This window comes from Ailuropoda melanoleuca, chromosome 15, assembly GCF_002007445.2.
Source record: "Ailuropoda melanoleuca isolate Jingjing chromosome 15, ASM200744v2, whole genome shotgun sequence".
In the NCBI taxonomy this organism is placed as follows: domain Eukaryota; kingdom Metazoa; phylum Chordata; class Mammalia; order Carnivora; family Ursidae; genus Ailuropoda; species Ailuropoda melanoleuca.
The window spans coordinates 22910841-22933253 of NC_048232.1; the positions used below are offsets into that span (position 1 = coordinate 22910841).

Below are 22413 nucleotides of genomic sequence, written 5' to 3' on the forward strand. Positions count from 1 at the left end.
AGGCAGGTGGCTACCGCTTCCCGGCACCCCAATGCAGAGGCTCCCTCCCCCTTCCGTTTATCTTCCGATATCTGTGCGTGGTTTCACAGCGCCCCGCTTCATACCTCTATACTTAGCTCTGGAGATGTTCATTTGTAGAGATCCAGATGTATCTTCATGCGTCTCAGGCTGATTCCGTGGATGTTCAGGCTGCTCTGGTACCTATCCAACTCGACTCAGGGGACCGGCTGAAAAAGGGGTCCCCTACTCCTCCGCCATCTTAACCTCTTCCAATCAGAAGTGTAACTTTTGTGTTAATGTAGAGTGTAAGGAACATAAACAAGTCTTAGCATGTTTAGACTATTCCCAATATCAGACAAAGTATGAAATGTCTCCTTGTTTTACACTTTGTCTAGTCATTCCATGTACATCCAAACATGCTATAGAAGACAGACAATGTGTCAAAGACAAGCTTACCAGTTCTGAGCAGTTCTGTTCTGTTCTCACATTGTTTTTTTCTTTAACAAGAGATGAAGAGATGCTGATGTTGTCTGGCTAATATTGATGGGTTCTGTTGCCTCTGTGTGAGCAGTAGTCAACTTTATTTGCTTTTTGTTTTTTTAAAGATTTATTAATTTATTTTAGAGAGAGAGAGCATGAATAGGGGGAGGGACAGAGGAAGAGAGAGAGAATACTCAAGGAGACTCCCTGCTGAGCACAGAGCCTGCTGCAGGGCTCCATCCCAGGACCTGAGATCAGACCTGAGCCGAAAGCAAGAGTCGGGGCCACTCAACTGACTGAACTATCCAAGTGCCCCATCAGTGAACAGTAGTATTTTAAAGTAGGTACCCTGCAGATCACAGTTTTCAACATACCAATTGAAAAAGGAAAATAAAATTCTGAGATTAGACAGTGTTCAAATGATGAAGAAAGACTGCTGAGATCTGTTGCTACTTAGCAATTAGGTGAAACTGAGCAATGATTTGTGAAGTTACTTGAATTTCTACAAGTATAAAATACATTTATATTTAAAAAATGATTGATGTCAAACTAAATGATATTTGAATTCATCTCTATAACAAAGACTTGTTGATTATTCAAAGAAAGGAAGCGCTTTACCTTATTATCTTTTAAACTACTTAATATTTTATATTTTATTATCACCGTTAGGATTCTTCATGAGGAGGAATTTATAGTTCTTTCAATTAACAACTTTTTATTTGAAAATATATCAGTCTCAGTAGCTTTCAATCAATAATAGAAATCTAAGCAAATGCCATATTTTGTTTCAATAATTTCATGCCACTTTATTTGAGGATGTACAGTAATCCTTCTCAAGGGGAGATTCTTTAGTTTGTGTACTTCACTTGTGTATGCTTCTTTGATACTTAGAGAATTTATCTCCATTATATGAAATATGAATTGCTCTGCTTATTAGTATCGAAAGAAAAAGAGAATTGAAGTTTGCAAATAGATTACAGAGAATGAAAGCTATTTTTTGTAAGGAAACGATGGGAAAAATGAGGACAAATAAGGACATGATCATCTACAGTTAAGGAATGCATTCTAGTGGCATCTTAGCAGAGGAGAGGTACTGAGAGGTGGGAAGAAGTCTGATATGAAGAGCTTTGGTATTAAGTTGTTGAGGACATAAGCACGAGGGATGAGCTTAGCTGAGTAAAGTTTATCCAAAATGCTTCCTCTCATGTATCTGTTAGTCTGCGTCTCTGCACTTGCTGTGATAGCAACTTTGAGCCATAATATCAGACAGTGAACTTCTGAAAGATGAGCCATTTCGGGGGTAAGAGGGGGAAACACCTGTATGTGTTTACGTTATCTGAAATAAAGCTAAGCAAATGGGCAAGTATCTTATGTAAATCCTGCAAAAGCAACTATTAGATGTTTCTGTGGTCACAGTATTTGGTGAATCATAATTAATAATGAATGACTTGTTATTTCTAATTTCACATCTATAAAAATATCACTGATTTTTTTTAATTTAGTGTGCTATACTCTTTTAAAGAATATGAAACTATGTATATGTTACTCTGGACCTTATTTTTGTATAAATTAATTGTTCCAAAAGTTCTTAAATACTTCAACTACAAATTATCAAATTATGTGAAAATGGGCTTTCTTGTGAGCTTTTAGAAATTAGACATAATTCCTAGTTAAGGTAATATATCAATTTCTTCTAATGTTTTGAATAAAACTGTTAAGAATTTTAAATTGAATAGTAACTTTTTAAATAAGATTTGAACCAAACTCCTTACTTGCAATTTATTTTAAAATGCTGTAGTAGTGCTACATGTTTTTGTTATTATATTATATGTAATTCTGTTCCTTTGGACAAGAAAATGGCTGAGAGTCAGATTGGATGTACAGAAGAAATCATACTGACTTGGGAATCAGCAGTGGTAGACGATGGGGACTTGTTCTGTCACTCATCAGCTGAGTGAGCTTAGATAGACTGTGGACCTCACTTTATCTGTCAATGAAAGATTGATGATGAAATACCATTGACTGAGTGCCTGCTCCATGCTGGGAGGCATTATTGCCAGTTTTTACAACAGAACTGCAAGGAGGGGCATCACTGCACGCATTTTATATACAAAGAAACTCAGAAGGTTCAGCAATTTGCCCAGGATGACACAGCTAATAAGCGGCCAATGATGAGATTCCAAACCATCTGGATGTAAAGCTCATGTATTTTATTCCATGAATTTAAAATTCTGTGTGGTACTGTTTGAGAAGATGGCAGTGTAAGAAGATCCTAAGCTCACCTCATCCCTTGGTCACACCTAGATAACAGACATATCAGTGGAACTAACCCAGGAAATGAACTGAACACTGGCCAAATAGACTGTTCACAGCTAATTGTAGGGAGGAGGCCATATTAAAAATGGTAGGAAGGTCAGAGTTCCAGTCAAAAACCAAATTGACCTGAGAGACTGACCACAAAGGGGGATACCACAAGAATGGAGAAGGGAGAGGAATATACCCCACACCAGACACCGCAGACATGGGGGGCCTACACTGGGAAAACAAGTCCCCAAAACTTTTGGCTTTGAAAACCAGACAGGCTTAACTTCACAAGTTTTTACAATCAGTGGGGTTTAACACCAGGAACTTTAAAAATTAGCTAGGAGTGCTGGAGGGCAATAGGAAACTGAGTCCCCATGGTTAAAGAGCCAGGATAACAAACAGCACCTCTAAGATGCAGCATAGAAGGAACAGTTTGGAAGTACCTGGGGTATACAAGATTTATTTACTAGTCTCAAAAGATGCACTGGTGGGGTAGGAGTCCTTATGAGACTTCTCTGAGAACAAAAAAGCTGATAGGTGCCATTTCTCTTCCCCCTGCCCAGCCTAGATACTAGGACACCTGCAGGAACCAGCAGAAACACCCACCTACTAGCTTGCTAACACAGCACGCCCTGCCCCTGCGTTCTTCTATAGACTTCCCCCATCCAACCCACACCACTGTGTAGGGGTCCCTCCAAGCAGCACCTGACATGTCTCATTCTGCAAGCAGCCCTGACAGTGACTAGCATCACTGCAAAGGGACTTTTGCCCTGTGGGAGATAACCACATATACCAATTCAACTACAACCCCAGCAATGGGCTGGGGGCAGACAACTGAACTGATTGCTGGCTCTGCCTACCAATAAAAGCCTCTCAGAAGACAACACAGGAAGAGCATCCTACAGTTCCCTGTGACCCCAGTACTAGACTGAGGGCAGGCATCTGTCTGACCCAACTATAAGCCCAAGATGGCTGAAAACTGGCCACTTAGCAGCTCAGGGACAAAACTGCCCACAACAGGCAGAGAGTGCCATTGCAGATGACAAGACTGAAAGCAAATATGGCTCAACCACAATGGTAGGGTGCATACAACATACTTAGGAGACACCGCTGAAATGCCAGGTTCTGGTGAACAGGAGATACTGTGCTACAGGGCACCACAGAATCTCTTCTTCATAAGGCCACTACTTTAAAGATCAGAAGATGTAGCTGACTTTCCTAATACATTGAAACAAACACAGAAAGTTGGACAAAAAGAAGAATCAGAGGAATATGTCCCAAATGAAAGAACAGGACAAAATCACAGCAAAAGAACTAAATGAAATGGAGATAAACAATATGCTGGATAGAAAATTCAAAGTAACAGCAATAAAGAAAGAATCTTACTGGACTTGAGAAAAGAGTGGAGGATCTCAGTGAGACATTCAACAAAGAGATAGAAAATATAGAAAAGAACCAATCAGAAATGAAGAACTCAATAACTGAAATTAAAAATGCACCAGAGGGAATAAGTAGTAGACTAGAGGAAGCAGAAAAATGGATCAGCAAGCCAGAAGACAGAGTAATGGAAAGCAACCAAGCTAAAAAGCAAAAACAGAAAAGAATAATAAAAAATTAGAAAAGGTAAGAGAACTCAGCTACATCCAGCACAATAATATTCAGATTATAGGGATACCAGAAGGAGAAGAGAGAGAAAAGGAGACAAAGTTTTATTTGAAGAAATAATACCTGAAAACTTCTCAAATCTGGGAAAGGAAACAGATATCCAGATTCAGGAGGCACAGGGAGCCCCCAACAATACCAGCACAAAGGGGTCCACACCAAGACACATAACAATTAAAGTGGCAAAAAGTAGTGATACAGATATTTATGACTTTAATTCAACATAGTACTAGAAGTCCTAGCCACAGCAATCAGATAACAAAAAGAAATAAAAGATATCCAATTGGTAAGGAAGAAGTAAAACTTTCACTATTTGTAGATGATGTGATACTATATATAGAAAACTTTCAAAACTCCATCAAAAAAAATACTAGACCTGATGAATGAATTCAATGAAGTCACAAGATATATAATGAATATACAGAAATCTGTTGCATTTCTATACACTAATAACGAAGTAGCGGAAAGAGAAATTAAGAAAGCAGTCACATTCACAATTACACCAAAAATAATAAAATAATTAGGAATAGGGGCGCCTGGGTGGCACAGCGGTTAAGCATCTGCCTTCGGCTCAGGGCGTGATCCTGGCGTTATGGGATTGAGCCCCACATCAGGCTCCTCTGCTGTGAGCCTGCTTCTTCCTCTCCCACTCCCCCTGCTTGTGTTCCCTCTCTCGCTGGCTGTCTCTATCTCTGTCAAATAAATAAATAAAATCTTTAAAAAAAAATAATTAGGAATAAAATTAACCAAGGAGGTGAAAGATCTGTACTCTAAAAACTATAAAGCACTGATGAAAGAAATTGAAGATGACACATGCAAATGGAAAGATATTCCATGCTCATGAATTGGGAGAATCAATACTGTTATAATGTGCATACTATCCAAAGCAATCTACAAAGTCAATGCAATTCCTATCAAAGTATCAACAGCATTTTGCACAGAATTGGGACAAATAATCCTAAAATTTGTGTGGAACCACAGAAGACAACAAATAGCCAAAGCATCTTGAAAAAGCACAAAACTGGAGATATCACAATCCCAGATTTCAAGATATACTACAGAGCTATAGTAATCAAAACAGTATGGTACTGGCACAAAAATACACACACAGATCTATGGAACAGAATAGAGAGCCCAGAAATCAACCTACATTTTTTTGTCGCTATGACAAAGTGGGCAAGTATATACAACGGGAAAAAAAGATAGTCTCTTCAACAAATGATGGAAAACTGAGAATGAAGCTGAACTACTTTCTTACACCATACACAAAAATAAACTCAAAATGGATTATAGACCTAAATCTGAGTCCTGAAAGCATAAAATTCTTAGAAGAAAGCATAGGCAGTAATCTCTTTGACATGAGCCATAAAAAAACACTTTTCTTAGATATGTCTTCTTTGGCAAGGGAAACAAAAGCAAAATTGAACTATTGAAACTACACCAGAATAAAAGGCTTTTGTACAGTGAAGGAAACCATCAACAAAACAAAAAGACAACCTTCTGAATGGGAGAAGATATTTGCAAATGATATATCTCATAATGGGTTAATATCCTAAATATATAAAGAACTTGGACAACTCAACGCCAAAAAAATAAATAATCCAATTAAAAATGGGCAAGGACCTGAGTAGACATTTTTCCAAAGAAGACATGACAGGTGGCCAACAAACACATGAAAAGATGCTCAACATCACTCATCATCAGGGAAATGCAAATAAAAACCGCAATGAGATATTACATTACACCTGTCAGAATGGCTAAAATAAAAAACACAAGAAATGACAGGCGTTGGCGAAGATGTGGAGAAAAAGGAACCCTCTTGCACTTTTGGTGGAATGTAAATTGGTGCAGTCACTATGGAAAGCAATATGGAAGTTCCTCAAAAAATTAAAAATAGGATTATCATATGATCCAGTAATTCCATGACTGGGTATTTACCCAGAGAAAATGAAAATATGAATTTGAAAAGGTATATGCACCCCTATGTTTCTTGCAGCATTATTTAAAATAGCCAAGATGCTGAAGCAACCCAGATGTCCATCAATAGATGAATGGATCAAGAAAAAGTGGTTATATATATACACAATGAAATATTAATCAGGCATAAAAGAGAATGAAATCTTGCCATTTTCAGCAACATGGATGGATCTAGTGGGAATAATGCTAAGTAAAGAAAGCCAGAGAAAGACACAGACCATATGATTTCATTAATATATGGAATTTAAGAAATGAAAAAAAAAAGAGAAAGACCAAAAAAAAAAAACAGACTCTTAAACAGAGAGAACAAACTGGTGGTTGCCAAAAGGGAGGTGGGGGGGATGGGTGAAATAGGTGAAGGGGATTAAGAGTGTATTTATCGTGATGAGCACTTAATAATGTATAGAAGTTGTTGAATCATTATATTATACACCTGAAACTAATATAAAACTGTAAATTATACTGGAATAAAAATTTAAAATAAGTAAAATAAATAAAACTCTCTTAATTGCTTTTATTTCACTTTAGCAATCTCTGTCCTGAACATATTCTGCTTTTTTTGTACCTTTTTCATTGCTAATAATTTTTTGGAAAAAACAATACTGATTTTAACCACATTTTGGGCAATTGTTCCCTGACAAATTTTTCTAAATCTGAGTGGTTCTTCAATATTTCATCACAGATCTTCTAAGACAAAATAATTGCATGTAGTCTGTCAAACCAGATGTAGTCTGTTCTCATTTATTTATGTAACTGTAAATAAAATTATTAAAAAATAGCATCGTCATGTCTCTCAATGTTAGGATTCTCTTTAAGGCCACTTTTACAGCTTGCTTCCAATTTGTTATTGTGTACTGTTTCATCAGGTGTTTGTTTATTGGTAATCTCCCTGTCCATGGATTTCTGTAAAGAAATAGAAGTCTGTTCTGCTAGCATGGCTAATTGTTTTTGTAAATGATACAGATTCATAGTGTTGGTTTATGATCCGAACTTAGGCCAGTTCATTCTTTTCAGAATCTAATTCCATTGCTTTATTATATTTTCATCATGCATTCTGAGGTACAGCTGTGTAAAAATACCTTCATGCTCAGAGGTTCCTTTTGTAATAGAAAGAAACTTTAATTGCTCCAGGACTAAAGAAATCAGCTATAATTCAGAATAGCTGCACTGTTCTAGCAAGATATACATTAATTTCCCCAATGGCTAAAAATGTTTTAGAAATATAAATGAAGTAGTTAGTCCTTGTAGAATCAAGGAAATAATGACAAACCATTTTAATTGTTTTTTAAAAAATCAGACTTCAGCATTCTCATCACCTTACTACTTCCAGTGACTTAGCTTCCTTTGTTCGCCTACATCATGAACAAATCTTGTGACAGCTGCATCTGTGCTTCATCTTATGCCTCTCTACTTTGCATCCAAGGATTAGGGAATTTAGAAATTGACTTTGACATAATTTAATAAAATTGGTATAATAAGATTAGCTCTTTTCTTTAGTATACAGGCTTGATATCTGACTGTTATAAACCTTTGTAAGTCAGTTCAGAAAGTTTAAGAAATGGGGCAGGTGCGATGGAGTGGAGTGAGGTGCAATCTACACACCTCTGTTGTAAACTCTGGGATTATATTTATTAGGCTTTTTAGATTCTAAATGAGAGAGTTAGGGCCAGTGATAACTCCCCCAGCTCTGTATTTACCTGTAAGTATCATAAAAATGCTGTTTGTTGATGGGGTGCCTGGGTGGCTCAGTCTTTAAGCATCTGCCTTCAGCTCAGGGCGTGATTCTGGCATTCTGGGATCGAGCCCCACATCAGGCTCCTCCGCTGGGAGCCTGCTTCTTCCTCTCCCACTCCCCCTGCTTGTGTTCCCTCTCTTGCTGGCTGTTTCTATCTCTGTCAAATGAATAAATAAAATCTTTTTAAAAAAATGCTGTTTGTTAATTTTATGCATCAGGTTGGTACTAAATAAAAACTTATTAAGTAGATATTAGTTGGGAAGGCCTTCATTTAGACTTCTTGGCATGTGGTGGAACTTTCCAATAGTTGAACTATCACATTTTAGATTACCTTTCTTTAATTTTACTTAATTTAATTATTAAAATGCTTATTACATAGCAATACATGACTATATCTCCAAAGAAATGAAAATATTTTTGAATAAGTTGATCTGTCCCCAAATCTGTCCACTTCTCCAGAAGAAAAAAAAAATTGTTATCAGCTTGGTATGTATCTTCCAGATATGTATTTGGTATATTTATATATACCTAGAAATATATGGTGTTGACATGTATGTATGTGTTTTATATAAATAGCATATTATATATTGTTGATCCTCTTTCAGTAAAGTTTTTTCAGAGTTTCAGTTACCAATTCTGGTTAAAAGGGTTCCATACCACCATTTCTATCTCAGGCACAACTGTGAAGGAGATGAAATTCTTCCTTGGGCTCTATTATTTTGCTCATTATATCCCTTGCCCAACTTAATTTTTTTTTCTTTTTTTTTAAAGTTTTTATATTAATCCCAGATAGTTAACATACAGTGTAATATTAGTTTCAGGTGTACAGTATAGGCACTTAACACTTCCATACGTCATCCTGCACTCATCACAACAAGTACACTTCTTAATCCCCATCACCTATTTCACCCATCCCCTACCACCTCCTCTCTGGTAACCATCAGAGTCTGTCTCTTTGTTTGCCTCTTTCTCTTTTTCCCCCTTTGCTTGTTTGCCTTGTTTCTTAAATTCCACCTATGAGTGAAATCATATGGTATTTGTCTTTCTCTGACTGGCTTATTTCACTTAGCGTAATACTCTCTAGCTCCATCCACATCATTACAAATGGCAAGATTTCATTCCTTTTATGGCTGAATAATAGTCCTGTGTGTGTGTGTGTGTGTGTACACATCTTCTTTATCCATTCATCAACTGATGGACAATTGGGCTGTTTCCATAATTTGGCTATTGTAGATAATGCTGCTGTAAATATAGGGATGCATGTATCCCTTTGAATTAGTATTTTTGTATTCTTTTGGTAAATACCTAGTAGTGTAATTGCTGGATCATAGGGTAGTTCTGGTTTTAACTTTTTGAGGAACCTCCATACTGTTTTCCAGAGTGACTGCACCATCTTCATTTTTCAGTCCCTCCTCTTTCCTTCCTCATCCTATCACTTAGGCTTTAAGGAAAAGATTTCTGTTCTTCACTTTAAACTTAAGTCAGCATGTAACTTGGCACCAAATACAAAATAAAAGGCATCTCTCTAGTTCAAAGAACTTCCAGTACCAACAAGACAATGGGGAGATGTTTTAGGGAGCATGAGGTTTCTTTTTTGTTCCTGAAGTCCCACTTATTAGGTACCTACTCATTCTGTGAGGCCATGAAACCAACTCAGCCTAAGAATATTTTGAAAAGAAAAGTGCACATTTTGAATAGATCTTCTGTTTGATTGTGGAACCACTTGTTGGAATTCCAGTTAATAGTTTGAAATTATGGGCTCCTCTGCTCAGCCAGGAGCAAGGTAGTGAAGAGTTAAGAAGATTGCTCAATATTACCAAATGAAAAGGAAGCAGGTTATTTACTCTGAGAATATATGCTCCACTACCACTGTTATGTGGTAATAATGGTTTAACGCAGCTAAGAAACTACTGCCCCCCCCAAAAAAAGAACTCTTGGGTTCTCTGCCCCCACTTTTGGCTCTTCTGAGGTCATTTGGATCCCAAGCATTTAAAAAAAAAATTGACTGCTTATTCTGTGGATTTCAGATTCACCATCCTAGTGCTGTTTTTTACTTTGACAAGTGCGTATCTACTTGCTAAGAATTGGGCATAATAGTAGCCATTTTGTATACTCTATATTTTATTAAAACTCTCAGATTTAATAAGGTAAATATTAGTATGCCCATTCTATAGGTGAAGACACTGAAATTCAAGGTGGCCTACTCAGTGATTATTTCATAATTCAAACTGAGCTGAAGAGAACTTCAAAGTCTGACTTTTCCATTAAACCTTGCAGCTTTTTTTCATATCCCCCCTTTTTTTAAAACAATATTGCATAGAGGGGGTGCCAGGTGACTCAGTTGGTTAAGCGTCAACTCTTAATTTCCCCTCAGGGCATGATCTCGGGGTCATGGGATCAAGCCTGGTGTGGGGCTCTGTAATCATCAGGGAGTCTGCTTGATATTCTCTCTCTCTCCCTCTTCCTCCTCCCCTCCCCCCAACCCCACCCTCACACGCACTCTCTCTCTCTCTCTCTCAAATAAAAGCATAGATTGTTTTACAAGCAGTCTTATATAATATTTCGGACTCTCACTCTTAGTGTCATCTTTTTGTAAAGTTTAAAAAATTGAGTAATCATAATTAGGTATGAGTGTAATTTGCCATCTTAGAAATTCCACCAGCCAAAACCCATCTAAAGGCTTGCTGATAGAAATTTTCTTTTCACTAAAAGCATCTGCTAGCTGAAATAAAGACCAATAGTGAGAAGCCACTTGAATAATCAAGTCTGTTCACTGACTAAACTTATTTCTCCATTGCAAATTCTTAGTTTAATGAAAGCCTTGAGTTCTTTTGAGGGATTACATAAAGTATTCCCGTGTCTAACAATGTCCTAGCAGTGTTTTGAAGAGATATTATAATTTTCTTTCTCTGGCTGTCATTTATGTGACATTGTGTGGGGTTTTCTTGTTTCGTTTTTGTTTTTGTTTTTATCTGACATTGTTTTAATGTAATGAACTCTCGTGGCTTGGGTTTTTAGCTTCTTTTTGTTGTTGCAAAGTCCGTTGCTACTACTTCAAATTATTTTCCTGTGAAGGTGCTATATTTGCACCAGCTGTAATTTTTGTACATATTTCATGTTGCATTTAGTGAAAACACAGGTACCTGTTTTTGTGTCTGTACTCTTAATTAATGTATTACTCTGTATTGATACTTGAACTCATTGAAGCAAAATTTTTTGTTAGAAGATAAAATTATTTGGTCTTTTATTTCTTGCCACCACTTCAGTTATTTTGCTTTGAAAAGGTAATGCTCTTTGAGTCTAACAAAATATCTTAAGATTATTAAGCCTATTTATGCATAGTAAACTTTAAATAATTAGGAAACTATACAAAAATCAACTTATTCTATTGAATTTTCAGTTAATAATTTAAGCATGTTCACAAGGGGAAGTACCTCTGTTATTTAATGTAGTTTATATTATTCACATAGTACAGCTCTGTGAGGTGAGTGTGGGTGACTGTATTTTGACGTGGTGGGATATACATTACTGAGATGCCGACCTTGTGTCTGTGTCTGTTTTATTCACTGAAACCGTCCTGCAAGTATTTGTGAAATGGTTGAGGGTTAGCATTCCATATGTACTTGTGGTTAATGCTTCAGAAATACAAGCAAGATATTTTGTATCTGTGAACTTCTTGAATTGAAAGGATCTTCTAAAAAGTGTTCTCAGCTGTTCAGATTGTTCATGGATTCAAATTTTAGAGAACAAAATTCCATGAAGCCACTGGCAATATCATTAAGTCTACCACCACCTTTATAGTCAGTCTTTTTGCATGTTTCAGTTAAGTTCACTTCTGAAATACTAGCCAATTTTCATTTGCTGGTTGAGGCATTGTCACAATAGCATAAGTTCTTTCATTCTAGGAATGTAAATTAACAATGACTTTTTCTATTTATTTTTTTTCTTTTTCTTTTTCTTTTTTTTTTTAGAGCATCAGGGCATCGGGCCTTATCCTGTTGGAAACAATTCTTTTTGGGTCTCTGCTTCTATACTTTCCAGTAAGTAACATAATTGTATTTTAAAAATAGCCATTTGTTTTACTTTGCTCAGGCAGTAATTTTTATATATGTGTGTATGTATTTATAGATATGTATGTATATATGTTTATATTAATGTATGTGTATATATGTATGTATATTATAGTATATATAACTGTTCATATATATGTATTACTTTTTTTATATATCTATCTACGAGTTTATGTACCCATATCTATATACAATAGACATATAAAGTAAAAAAGTAAAGTGCAGGTAATCATACTTTTCTTCCCAAATTTGTCAGGAGGGTTAACTGCTTAAGTGAGCTAACGTAAAAAAGGCATGCTTGATATGTATGCTTGCCATATACATATACATATAAATATTGGTTTCCTTCTTCCCTCTCTACTTGAATTAAAAGCATGAGACACACCAACAAATTTGTGCTGAAAAATTCCAGATAGTTACATAGAAAAATAAACAAAATAAATGTATGTGTGGTATTAGTGGCATAGATAATCCTAATAGACTATTCCTATCACACTAGCAACCTGTCTGTAACCACAAGGTAAGTACTAATTTTCCTAATTCAATTCAACCAACTTATATTCAGCAGTTTTTGTGTGTTAAGTACTATGCTAAACTGGGAATTTTTTGTGAGTGAGAGAAACTTGATTTCTCCTCTCAGGAAGTTTACAGTTACAGAATGAGGTGAGTCAGTACAGGCAATTATAATATAATTGAAAAAAGCTAATAAGATGCTATGGAGGCAGGGTGCTGGGGAGACACTTAGGAAAGACGACCAACCAAGTCTAGGGAATAAAATATCACTCGACTGAGATCTGAAAGATGAGTAGATGTTAGAGAAGAAAAAGGTAGGGCTTGCATGGCACCATGTTCTTTTACCTCTCACCTCACTAGCTGCTCCATTTCAGCCTTCTTTCCTGATTCTTAATCTTCTTTCCCACCTCTTAATACTTAAGTGGCTTAGGCCTCAGTCCTAGTGGAGCTTTTCATATTCTACATTCTCCCTTGGTGATCTCATCTAGCCTCAAAGCTTTATAAATACTATTGATATACAATGACTTCCAAATTTATATGTCCAGTTTAAACCTTTCCCCTGAGCTCCAAAATCATATTCAATTGCTTACTTTGCAACTCCTTTTGAGGGTCTACCAGAATTCCCTATCATGTTCTTAACTGAGATACTTGATCTCCCACACCCTCGAAGTCAGTCCCCCTATCTCCATTGATGACAGCTCTGTCCTGCTAGTTACTCAGGCTAAAACTTGGGAGTCATTCTTGACAACTTTCTTTTTCTCACATCCATCAGAAACCCTTCAAAACATAGCAAAAACCCAGCCACTCCCTCTACCTCATTCAGTGTTACCATCCTGGTCTAAACCACAATCAGTTTCTTCTGGATTATTGTCATAGTCTCTCCCCCGGCCTCTATCCCTCCACACTAACCCCTCTGTGATCTATTTTCAAAGTATCAACTAGTTGTAATGCGCAAGTTAGACCATGGCACCCCTCAAAACTCTCAAAAGGTTCACAGTTTTACTTACAGTAAAAGCCAAAATTCTTAGAATGAGCTCCAAGATCTAACATGATTTGGATCCTGCCCCCTCCATTACCTCATTTTCTAACCTCTTCTGCCACTCAGTGTTTATAAGGGTTCTTAATTTTCCAAGTTTTCTACTTCTTGAATTATATTTCTCCTTAAGATAGAAATTTATTTGGGTATAATCCTTTTAACTTTTTCCATAAAATCATCCATATTACTGAAGTTGTCTAATTTACTACTATGGAGTTAGGCACAGTAATTAATAATAGAAGCAGTATAACACAAAGAGTCTTTATCATGCCTGGAACTGTTTCTGTGTAAATGGCAAGTTATGTATCATGACATTACATCTTCCCCATAGAACTATCAGAAAGATGTTTAGCCAAAGTTATACAATCACCCAATTAGGAAGTAAAAGACCCAAATGATTTCACTAATCTGAATAATAATCATCTGAATATCTGTTGTTGTAGTCACCATCATCTTTTTTCCTGAACCTCTGCTATTTTAAAATACATTTTGTATCCAGTAGCCAGAAGGATATTTTAAAATATAAAATCTAATCTGTCACTACTTCTATAGCTAGCTCCCAGTGTTCTTAGAATAAAGATCAAAACCCTTGATATGGTGTATGATGTTATATATAGTGTGGTCCTTGCCCACCTCCCCAGCCTCATCCAATACCACTTTTCTTCTCACTTTCTGCGCCCAGCTACTCTGACCTTCTTTCAGTTCATAAATGATACATAATCTCTCTCATGGTGGTATTAAAATGGTTCCCCAGAAATGTCCACTGTCCTAATCCCTGGAACATATAATATGTTACCTTACATGGAAAATGGGACTTTACAGATGTGATGAAATAAAGCACTTTGAGATAAAGAGATTATACAGATTTGTAGATGGGCTCAAGGGTCCTAAGTGAAAATGAGAAGCAGAAGAGAGAGAACCAAAGAGAAAGTATGAAAAAGATTGGACTGGCTCTTGCCGGCTTTGAAGATGGATGAAAGAGGCCACAAGCCAGGGGATGCAGGCAGTCTTTAGAAGCTGGAAAAGGCAGGGAAACATTCTTCCCAAGAGCCTCCAGAAAGAACACCTTGATTTTAGTTCCTTAAGATCCATTTTGAACTTCTAAATTCCAGAACTGTAAGATAATAAATCTGTATTGTTTTAAGCCACTAAGTTTGTGGTAGTATGTTACAGCAGCAATAAGAAACTAATATGCCTCTTGTCATAGGACATTGTTACATGCTTTTTCTTCAGTTTTGAAGAGTCCTCCTTTCTTCTTCCCACCCCCACCCCTTCCGTCTCACCACTTCTTTTGCCTAATTAACAACTTGCTAGTTATCCTTCACATTTCTACTTAAATATCACTTTTTTAGGAAAGCTTTCTTTCCTTGACTCCCAGTTAGAGTCAAATTCCTTTTAATAGTTTCTCATGGAATCCCACTGTCTTTCTTGACAACCCCCATCTCAGTTGGTAAGTGTACAGTCACAAGTGCCATTATTTGATTAATGTCATTCTCCTGCACAAACTCTAGTTCTTAGAGAATAAGGAGATGATGCAGTTATTTTGCTCACAGCCCAGTACCTGCCACCATAGTTGAAGCACAGTAAATATGCAGTGAGTGAATGAATGAGGTTATACTTGAATGAATTTAGACCTGTACCCCAAACTAGTGGCTGTTGTCCTATTGAAGTAGCTTCCAAAGAACCTGCTTGAATATAGAAGGCTAAGAATGGGGGCGCCTGGGTGGCACAGCGGTTAAGCGTCTGCCTTCGGCTGAGGGCGTGATCCCGGCGTTATGGGATCGAGCCCCACATCAAGCTCCTCTGCTATGAGCCTGCTTCTTCCTCTCCCACTCCCCCTGCTTGTTCCCTCTCTCGCTGGCTGTCTCTATCTCTGTCGAATAAATAAATAAAAAATCTTAAAAAAAAAAAAAAGAAGGCTAAGAATGATGATCCTTATTAGTATTACTTTATTTAGTGCTAACAGGCAGTAAAACACTTCTTAATGTTATTTTGAGATGTTAGCAAAATTTCATTTTATTTTTAAGGTTCATATTTATTCAAATCAAGTGGTTATATTAATGAGCATGGGCCTAAGATCTATAAAAGAATTTTAAAGCCTCTTAAATGGATGAAGTACTCTAGAAAACAAGAACATTTGAAAGAAGAGCAAATTTTATGCTGCTAAATGTTCAAAGCAGTAATTAAAGACCCCTTCATTGACTGGTATACAATTTTGAAAGATATCTGATGGACCTGTACCTATGATGATGTCAGATACAGAGAAAAAAAGGGGAAAGACATGGACATTTCAGAGGAATGTAAAGATAACACTTCTGCTTCATAATTCCGATATGCGTGAGAAGGAAAAAAATAACAGAAAAGAAGACTTAACAAAAAAAATTCTAACAAAAACCTCATTATGTTGACTTCGTGCTTAATTAGCTACCTGTTTCATCTTTTATAACATCTTTTTCTGTAACTGCTTGAGATATTAATATGTACTACCCAAGTTTATACTGTGTACCTTGGTTTCAAATAAGTTAGTGTTCATGCTCTTTAGACAGAAGAGGTCAGGTTACTTAATGAAGTTTGGATGGAGCATAAGACACGGGAAGAAAAGAGATTAAAATATACTATTGATTAAGTCTGGTAAGGAAAGTAATTTTATTTTAGGTGAGAGAATGGGAGATGATATATCAAAAATTGATAGGAAAGCTTTTTGCTGCATAGGGTGTGTATATGTGCGTGGGTGCACATGCGTAAAGCATTCTTGACAAGAGGAGTAAGTAATTTAGTTAGTGGACCAGGGCTCATTGACTTCCCTGGGTTTTGCAGAAATGAACTTTATAACTTTTGGCTAGACTTTATGCTGCAGGGAAGATTAAGTGATAAGGTTGAAGTAAACCTAAATAGCCAAAAGGTCTAATCATTGGATGATATAAATGTGACCTATACATTTCTTGTTTGTTAGATGTCTTACCTACTTTCTCTGTTCCTGGTGTGGTCCGTACCAAAATTGTTTATGAAGTTTTAATGGGGGTTATAGTTTTGTTTTTGTTTTTGTTTTTTTTTTAAAGTGTGCTTGAGTAAAGGAGAATTGTTTTCAGTGCTGGGTAACTCCATGGAAGGTGGCTTTGCATATTCACTGTTCTGCTGAGTTGTTATGCAATGAGCCTTTTCTTCTTTTATGCTGCATATTGTTGTTCAGATTTGCAAGAATTAAGGTTATTTTTGCCTTTTCTAAGCAATCTTAGACTACAGACGATTTCATAACAATGCTTATATTGGAAAGTCCAAATTAGAGATTATCATCATTGTGCAGATGAGGACAAACCAAAATCTTACTAAATTTAGCATTGTTATAATTGGATAGCAGAGAGTGAAAGCATTTAAAACATTTTCTTACAGATTCTCAAAAGAGACTCATGATTTGAAGTCCATACATTTGTGAACAAATGATTAGTCTTCATAATCATCTAAAAACTTTAATATAATTTATAGAAGAAAGAAAAAAGAACTTTAAAATATCAACTGAAGTATATTTTTACCTGTTAAATTACATGAAATGACATTAATGGATTAGTAAAACATTTTAAGTGATATGGAGTCTAGAAGTTCATTTTTGACTGACTAAACCACTAGTTTTGGCTAATAAGGTGAATTATTTCCTCTAACCTTGATTAGCTATTTGGGTGGCTGATGTGCCTCTCTGCACCCTTACATATATAAATAAATACTAATTTTCATGTTGTTTCCCTACTCCGCCCCAGGCCTTAAAATAAAGAACTGCAAAATATTAGAACAGGAAGGAATGTCAGACACAACTTAGTCTTTATTCAGTGTCTATTTTGCAAGTGAAAAGGGAGTCTGAGAGAAACTGTAACTTATCCAACTTTTCTCAGCTAAGTAACAAGACAGCCAAGATTAGTCTCTTGACTCCTGGTCTAACACTCCTTTCACTCTATGACAGTACTTGTGATAGAGGAATGAATGTGTGATTGAGATAACATTAAACAGGATGAACAGGGTTGCCCATGTTCTACCCCTTTGTTCAGGCGCCTTTCCTCATTAGGTCTCCGAGGAAATAAAAGGCTAGAAGATAAAACAGGAAACCGGTTTAAAATAGCTTAAGATTTGACTGTAAGACCCAATGTAAAACTCCTGTGAGCTTGGATGGAGCGTGTTGTTGAACCATAGGAAGTTTCTGATACTGAACCATTTTACTTACAAAAATGGCTATTCTATATTTGAATCTAATAAATGACCCTATAGACCATATCAAGTTGGTTTCAGTGGCTCAGAACCTAAGTCAGTTAAAAGACTACTTCTGTTTTGATCACCCCAAAGCCTAAAACTAAAACTCAGATTTTTTTATCTCCAGTGTAGAGTACTCATAACATTCAGAAGCAGAGGAAAAACAGGAGCAAGCATATTGTTCTGAGCATAGAGCTTACGGGGAGGGAAATAAAGGACAGAGAGTTGAACGCAGGGAGGGGAGTGAGAATGTGACTATGAGAATATAGCTAAAACAGCTGAGCTTTTAATCTATTACTATAATTATTTATTTTAAAGCTCAAATTAACCTAAATTTGCCCAGTGGAGCCCCTTCAAGCTGGCTCTTGCATTCTTTTCATATTACCCCATCATTCCGAGCACTTCCCTACATTCTAGTTCAACAGAAAAAACTTACCCCAGCTCAGCCCTGGAATCCGCCTTTTCTCTAAGGAGCCCTGATTCTTTTTGGAGAGAAATGGTAGCAGTTCAGCACTGACACCGATTCACTTCCGTTGCGACAAACATAGGGCACAAAGTTCCCAATTTTACAGCTAGGCCAACGTTTCTCAGACTTGAGTTATCTAGGGGCTTTTGTAAGGAGATTTCTCCTCAACTCAAAGATTCCGTCCTTAAAACACAGTTTTTTAAGCTGATCTAGACTGCATCTTACTTGGTGTCACTTAGCTCCATTTGGATGAATCCAGAGCAAAAGGGAGAAAGTAAATTGGAAGGAAAGTTACTCATGAGCTTAGCAGTACTGTCAAGAAAACAGTAGTACAGGAATAGGTGTTTCATGCTAAGGTAGCTCAAAGAGTATGGGAATAGAAGACTCTTTTTTTTTTAAGATTTTATTTATTTATTTGAGAGAGAGAGAGACAGAGTGTGTGCATGCATGCATGCATGCCCTCATGAACAGGGGGAGGAGCAGAGGGAGAGGGAGAGAATCTCCAGCAGACTCTGTCCTGAGCATAGAGCCCAACAGGGAGCTCGGTCCCAAGACCCTGAGTTCATGACCTGAGCCGAAACCAAGAGTTGGGTGTTCAACTGACTGAGCCATCCATAGGCGCCCTGGGAATAGAAAACTCTTAATCCCCAAACTGCTATCGAATTTCAGGAATATTGGTTAAAATATTGAGATTAAAAGACAAAAACCAGACCACCTCCTTCAAGGGAGCTTAAAGAGTGTGACGCTAAGACACTCTGTTCTCTGTTACAGGATAGGTTAGAGGAAGAGAAGAAATGGTTATAAATGTCCTGGAATTCTGTGCAGTTCCATTTATCCACTTGTTCCTATATTCTTTCCTCAACCTACCAGAGAGAAGACTGATTGTTGGTGGGTGTGGTCTTCTACTCATAAAAGCATGGAGGCTATCCAGTATGCATTTTCCAGGGTATCTGATTAAGAGTCTTGGATCAGTGATATGTCAGGAATTAAGTAATTATTTTCCTTTTGCTGAAAGAGTTTTAATAAACTGAGAGAGCCTTAAATCATTGAGAATTTGACCCCTGGCTTTAGTTTGTCAATGAAAAAGCAACAGTGTTTACATTTTTGCCAAAATAAATACCAGTTAGACTGTGTGCCTCTTAAAAATACTCTGTTTTTTTTGGAAATATAATAATTACCATTACTTGCAAACTAAGCACAAAGAAAAAGTCACAGCCAAACACAACCAAAGTCATTATTGTCTAGAAATAATCACTGTATACATTTGATTGTTTGAGACATCTGTGTATGCACATTTATAAATTGAAGTAGAAAATGGATGAATGGTGGAAATCAAGATACAGATCTATGACATTTTATTAAAATTAATTATAATCTGTATTGTTTTAACTGAAAAACTGAAGTGAAACTAAAAATATTACTAATATTTAGATAAGTTAATCTTCACAACAAGCATTGTTAGTTCTAATAGATCTTTCTATTAAAAAGTCTATAAAATGTTTTAAAAGTTGGGTTAATTCTTTTTCACTTAGCTATATGTTTCAACTTAGACAGTATCACTTGACTTCAGCTGGGACAGTTAAGAAATCGAACATAAATACAGTTTCTTTTGACCCTTCCCTCAACTTTCTGATCTTTATTAATAATTTTTGAATTGTTAACATTTATAACGTATATATAATGCAATTACAAAACTATTATTTACATAGTTGTTTAACCTTAGGTCTGTATTAAATAGGTTTAATATTTTCCACTAATCTTTATAACCTGGCTTCTTCATTCCTCAGTTCTTTATTTTGATTTGTCCCTTGGCTTTCATTAACAGATTTTTTATGAAGGAGAAATGAGTTCTATAGTTACTGAGTTCTTATATGCTTGAGAATCTCTACCCATTGTTCTTATACGTGAAGAATAATTTAATTGAGTATAAAAATTTTAGGACACAGTTTCTATTGCTCAGAACTTTCTATCCATTATCTGAATATTTTCAGCTCTTGAAATAGCCTGATTGCATTCTTCAGTCTTGAAACAAAATAAACTGGGAATTACCTTGAAATTTATCATTCTGTATAATTTTTTTCTAAGATCATGGTGTTTCTTTTCAATATATGTATGTAAGACCTCTTCTATTCCTGGAATTTTAAAATATATTTATTTAATTGTTTGTTTCTTCTTCAGGAACAGGAATTATGTATACATTGGATATTCTCTTCTTTATAATGTTTCTAGTCATTTGTGTATCTTTGTACTTTTCTAGTTTGCTTTGTGTGTTTCCATCAAGCCTTTATGACCTTTACACTATTCTCAGGTATGTTTATTCTGCTTGAGTTGATTCTAATATTCCTTTAACCTCTCTACTGATTTTAGTTTATTTCCATTTTCACCTTCTCCCCTCTTCTCCAGCTTTCTTGGAGCAATTTTATCTCTCTGTTTTTCTTATCTCTTCTTTGATTCTAATATCTTTTTCTTTGAGCTTCTATATCAGAGGGAACATGTTTTTTGTAATTTCTTTGAGGCCATGAGAATTATTTATTTGAAGTCGTGCAAATTTTCTTGGACAACGTCACTTTGTTGTCCATTCTTCATGTGCCCCTTTTCCTCCAGTATTTAAACAAAGAGTCTGTGCTGGTTGCTTTCTGATTTCTTTTTTGTGATAATTCTTTTTTATTGCAGTAAAATATACATAAATATACACCTACCATTTTAATTATTTTTAGTGTACAACTTAGTGGCATTAAGTACATACACAGTGTTGGGCAATCATCACCACTATTTCCAGAACTTTTCCATCATCCCCAATTAAAACTCTGTCCATTGAATAATAACTTCCCATTCCTCCTTTACTCCTAGTTGTTGGCAAACTCCGTTCTACTTTCTCTCTTGAATTTGCCTGTTGTCAGGTGCTTCATATGAGTGGAGTTGTGTGGTATTTGTCCTTGGTATGTATGGTATTTATGGAATATGTCCCTGGCATATTTCACTCACCGTAATGTTTTCAGGGTTCATCCATGTTGTAGCATATGTCAGAATTTCATTCCTTTTTACAGCTGAGTAATAGTCCCTTATATGTATAATACCACATTCTGTTTACCCTTTAGCTGTGATAGACATTTGGGTGGTTGTCACCTTTTGGCTATTGTAAATAATGCTGCTATGAACATTGGTATATAAGTATCTGAGTCCTAGCTTACAGTTTTTCAGGCATATACCTAGGAGTGAAATTGCTGGATTATATGGTAATTTAACTCTTAAGAAACTACCAGTTTCCGAGGTATCTGTAGCAATTTACATCCCCGTCAGCAGTGCATGAGGATTCCAGTTTCTCCACATCGTTACCAACATTTGTTATTTTCTGTATTTAAAAAAAAAAAAAAAAAGTCATCCTAGTGGGTGTGAAGTGGTATCTTTTTGTGGCTTTGACTTGCTCCTTTTCATTTTTGAAGAAAGCAGTTTTTATAGGTAGCTACGTGTGAAGAATTAAGTGGAGAGCAGTAGGAGGAATAGATTGACACAGGATACTTCTTTATTTTGAGGCCACATGAAGCCACACAAATTTACGTTACATTATAATCTGAGGCTTCAGCTTTCTCTTTTACCACACTTACACCCTGGCGACATTCATTGGCTAGTATGCCCCTGAAGTACATCAACAAAGATGATGTGTCTCCACATCTCCCTCCAATCTGAGACGACACTGTGTTTATATAGGAAAACTCCCCAGTTTCCTTTTGGCCCTTCTATGCCAAATATTCACTTTCCAATGAATAGATCTGTTAGAATCATACTTTTTAATTATAAGCTTTTTGAGAGCACGACCATGTCTGTTGCATCTGCTTCCATTATAGCACATTAAAAATTTGTCGAGTTTCGACATGATTCTAAGTAAAGCAATTACACACATGCACATACACCTATATAATTGTACAGCCGTAAA

General features: G+C 36.2%; 1 protein-coding gene across 1 annotated transcript in view; it reads left to right on the plus strand.

The window, feature by feature from the left end:
• The window catches only part of GPR158 (G protein-coupled receptor 158), a 473863-nt gene that overhangs the window by 313194 nt on the left and 138256 nt on the right, over positions 1-22413 (plus strand). Inside the window, 1 exon segment of the mRNA XM_034644366.1 lies at positions 12130-12198. Within this exon segment, the coding sequence (XP_034500257.1) occupies positions 12130-12198 (69 nt within the window).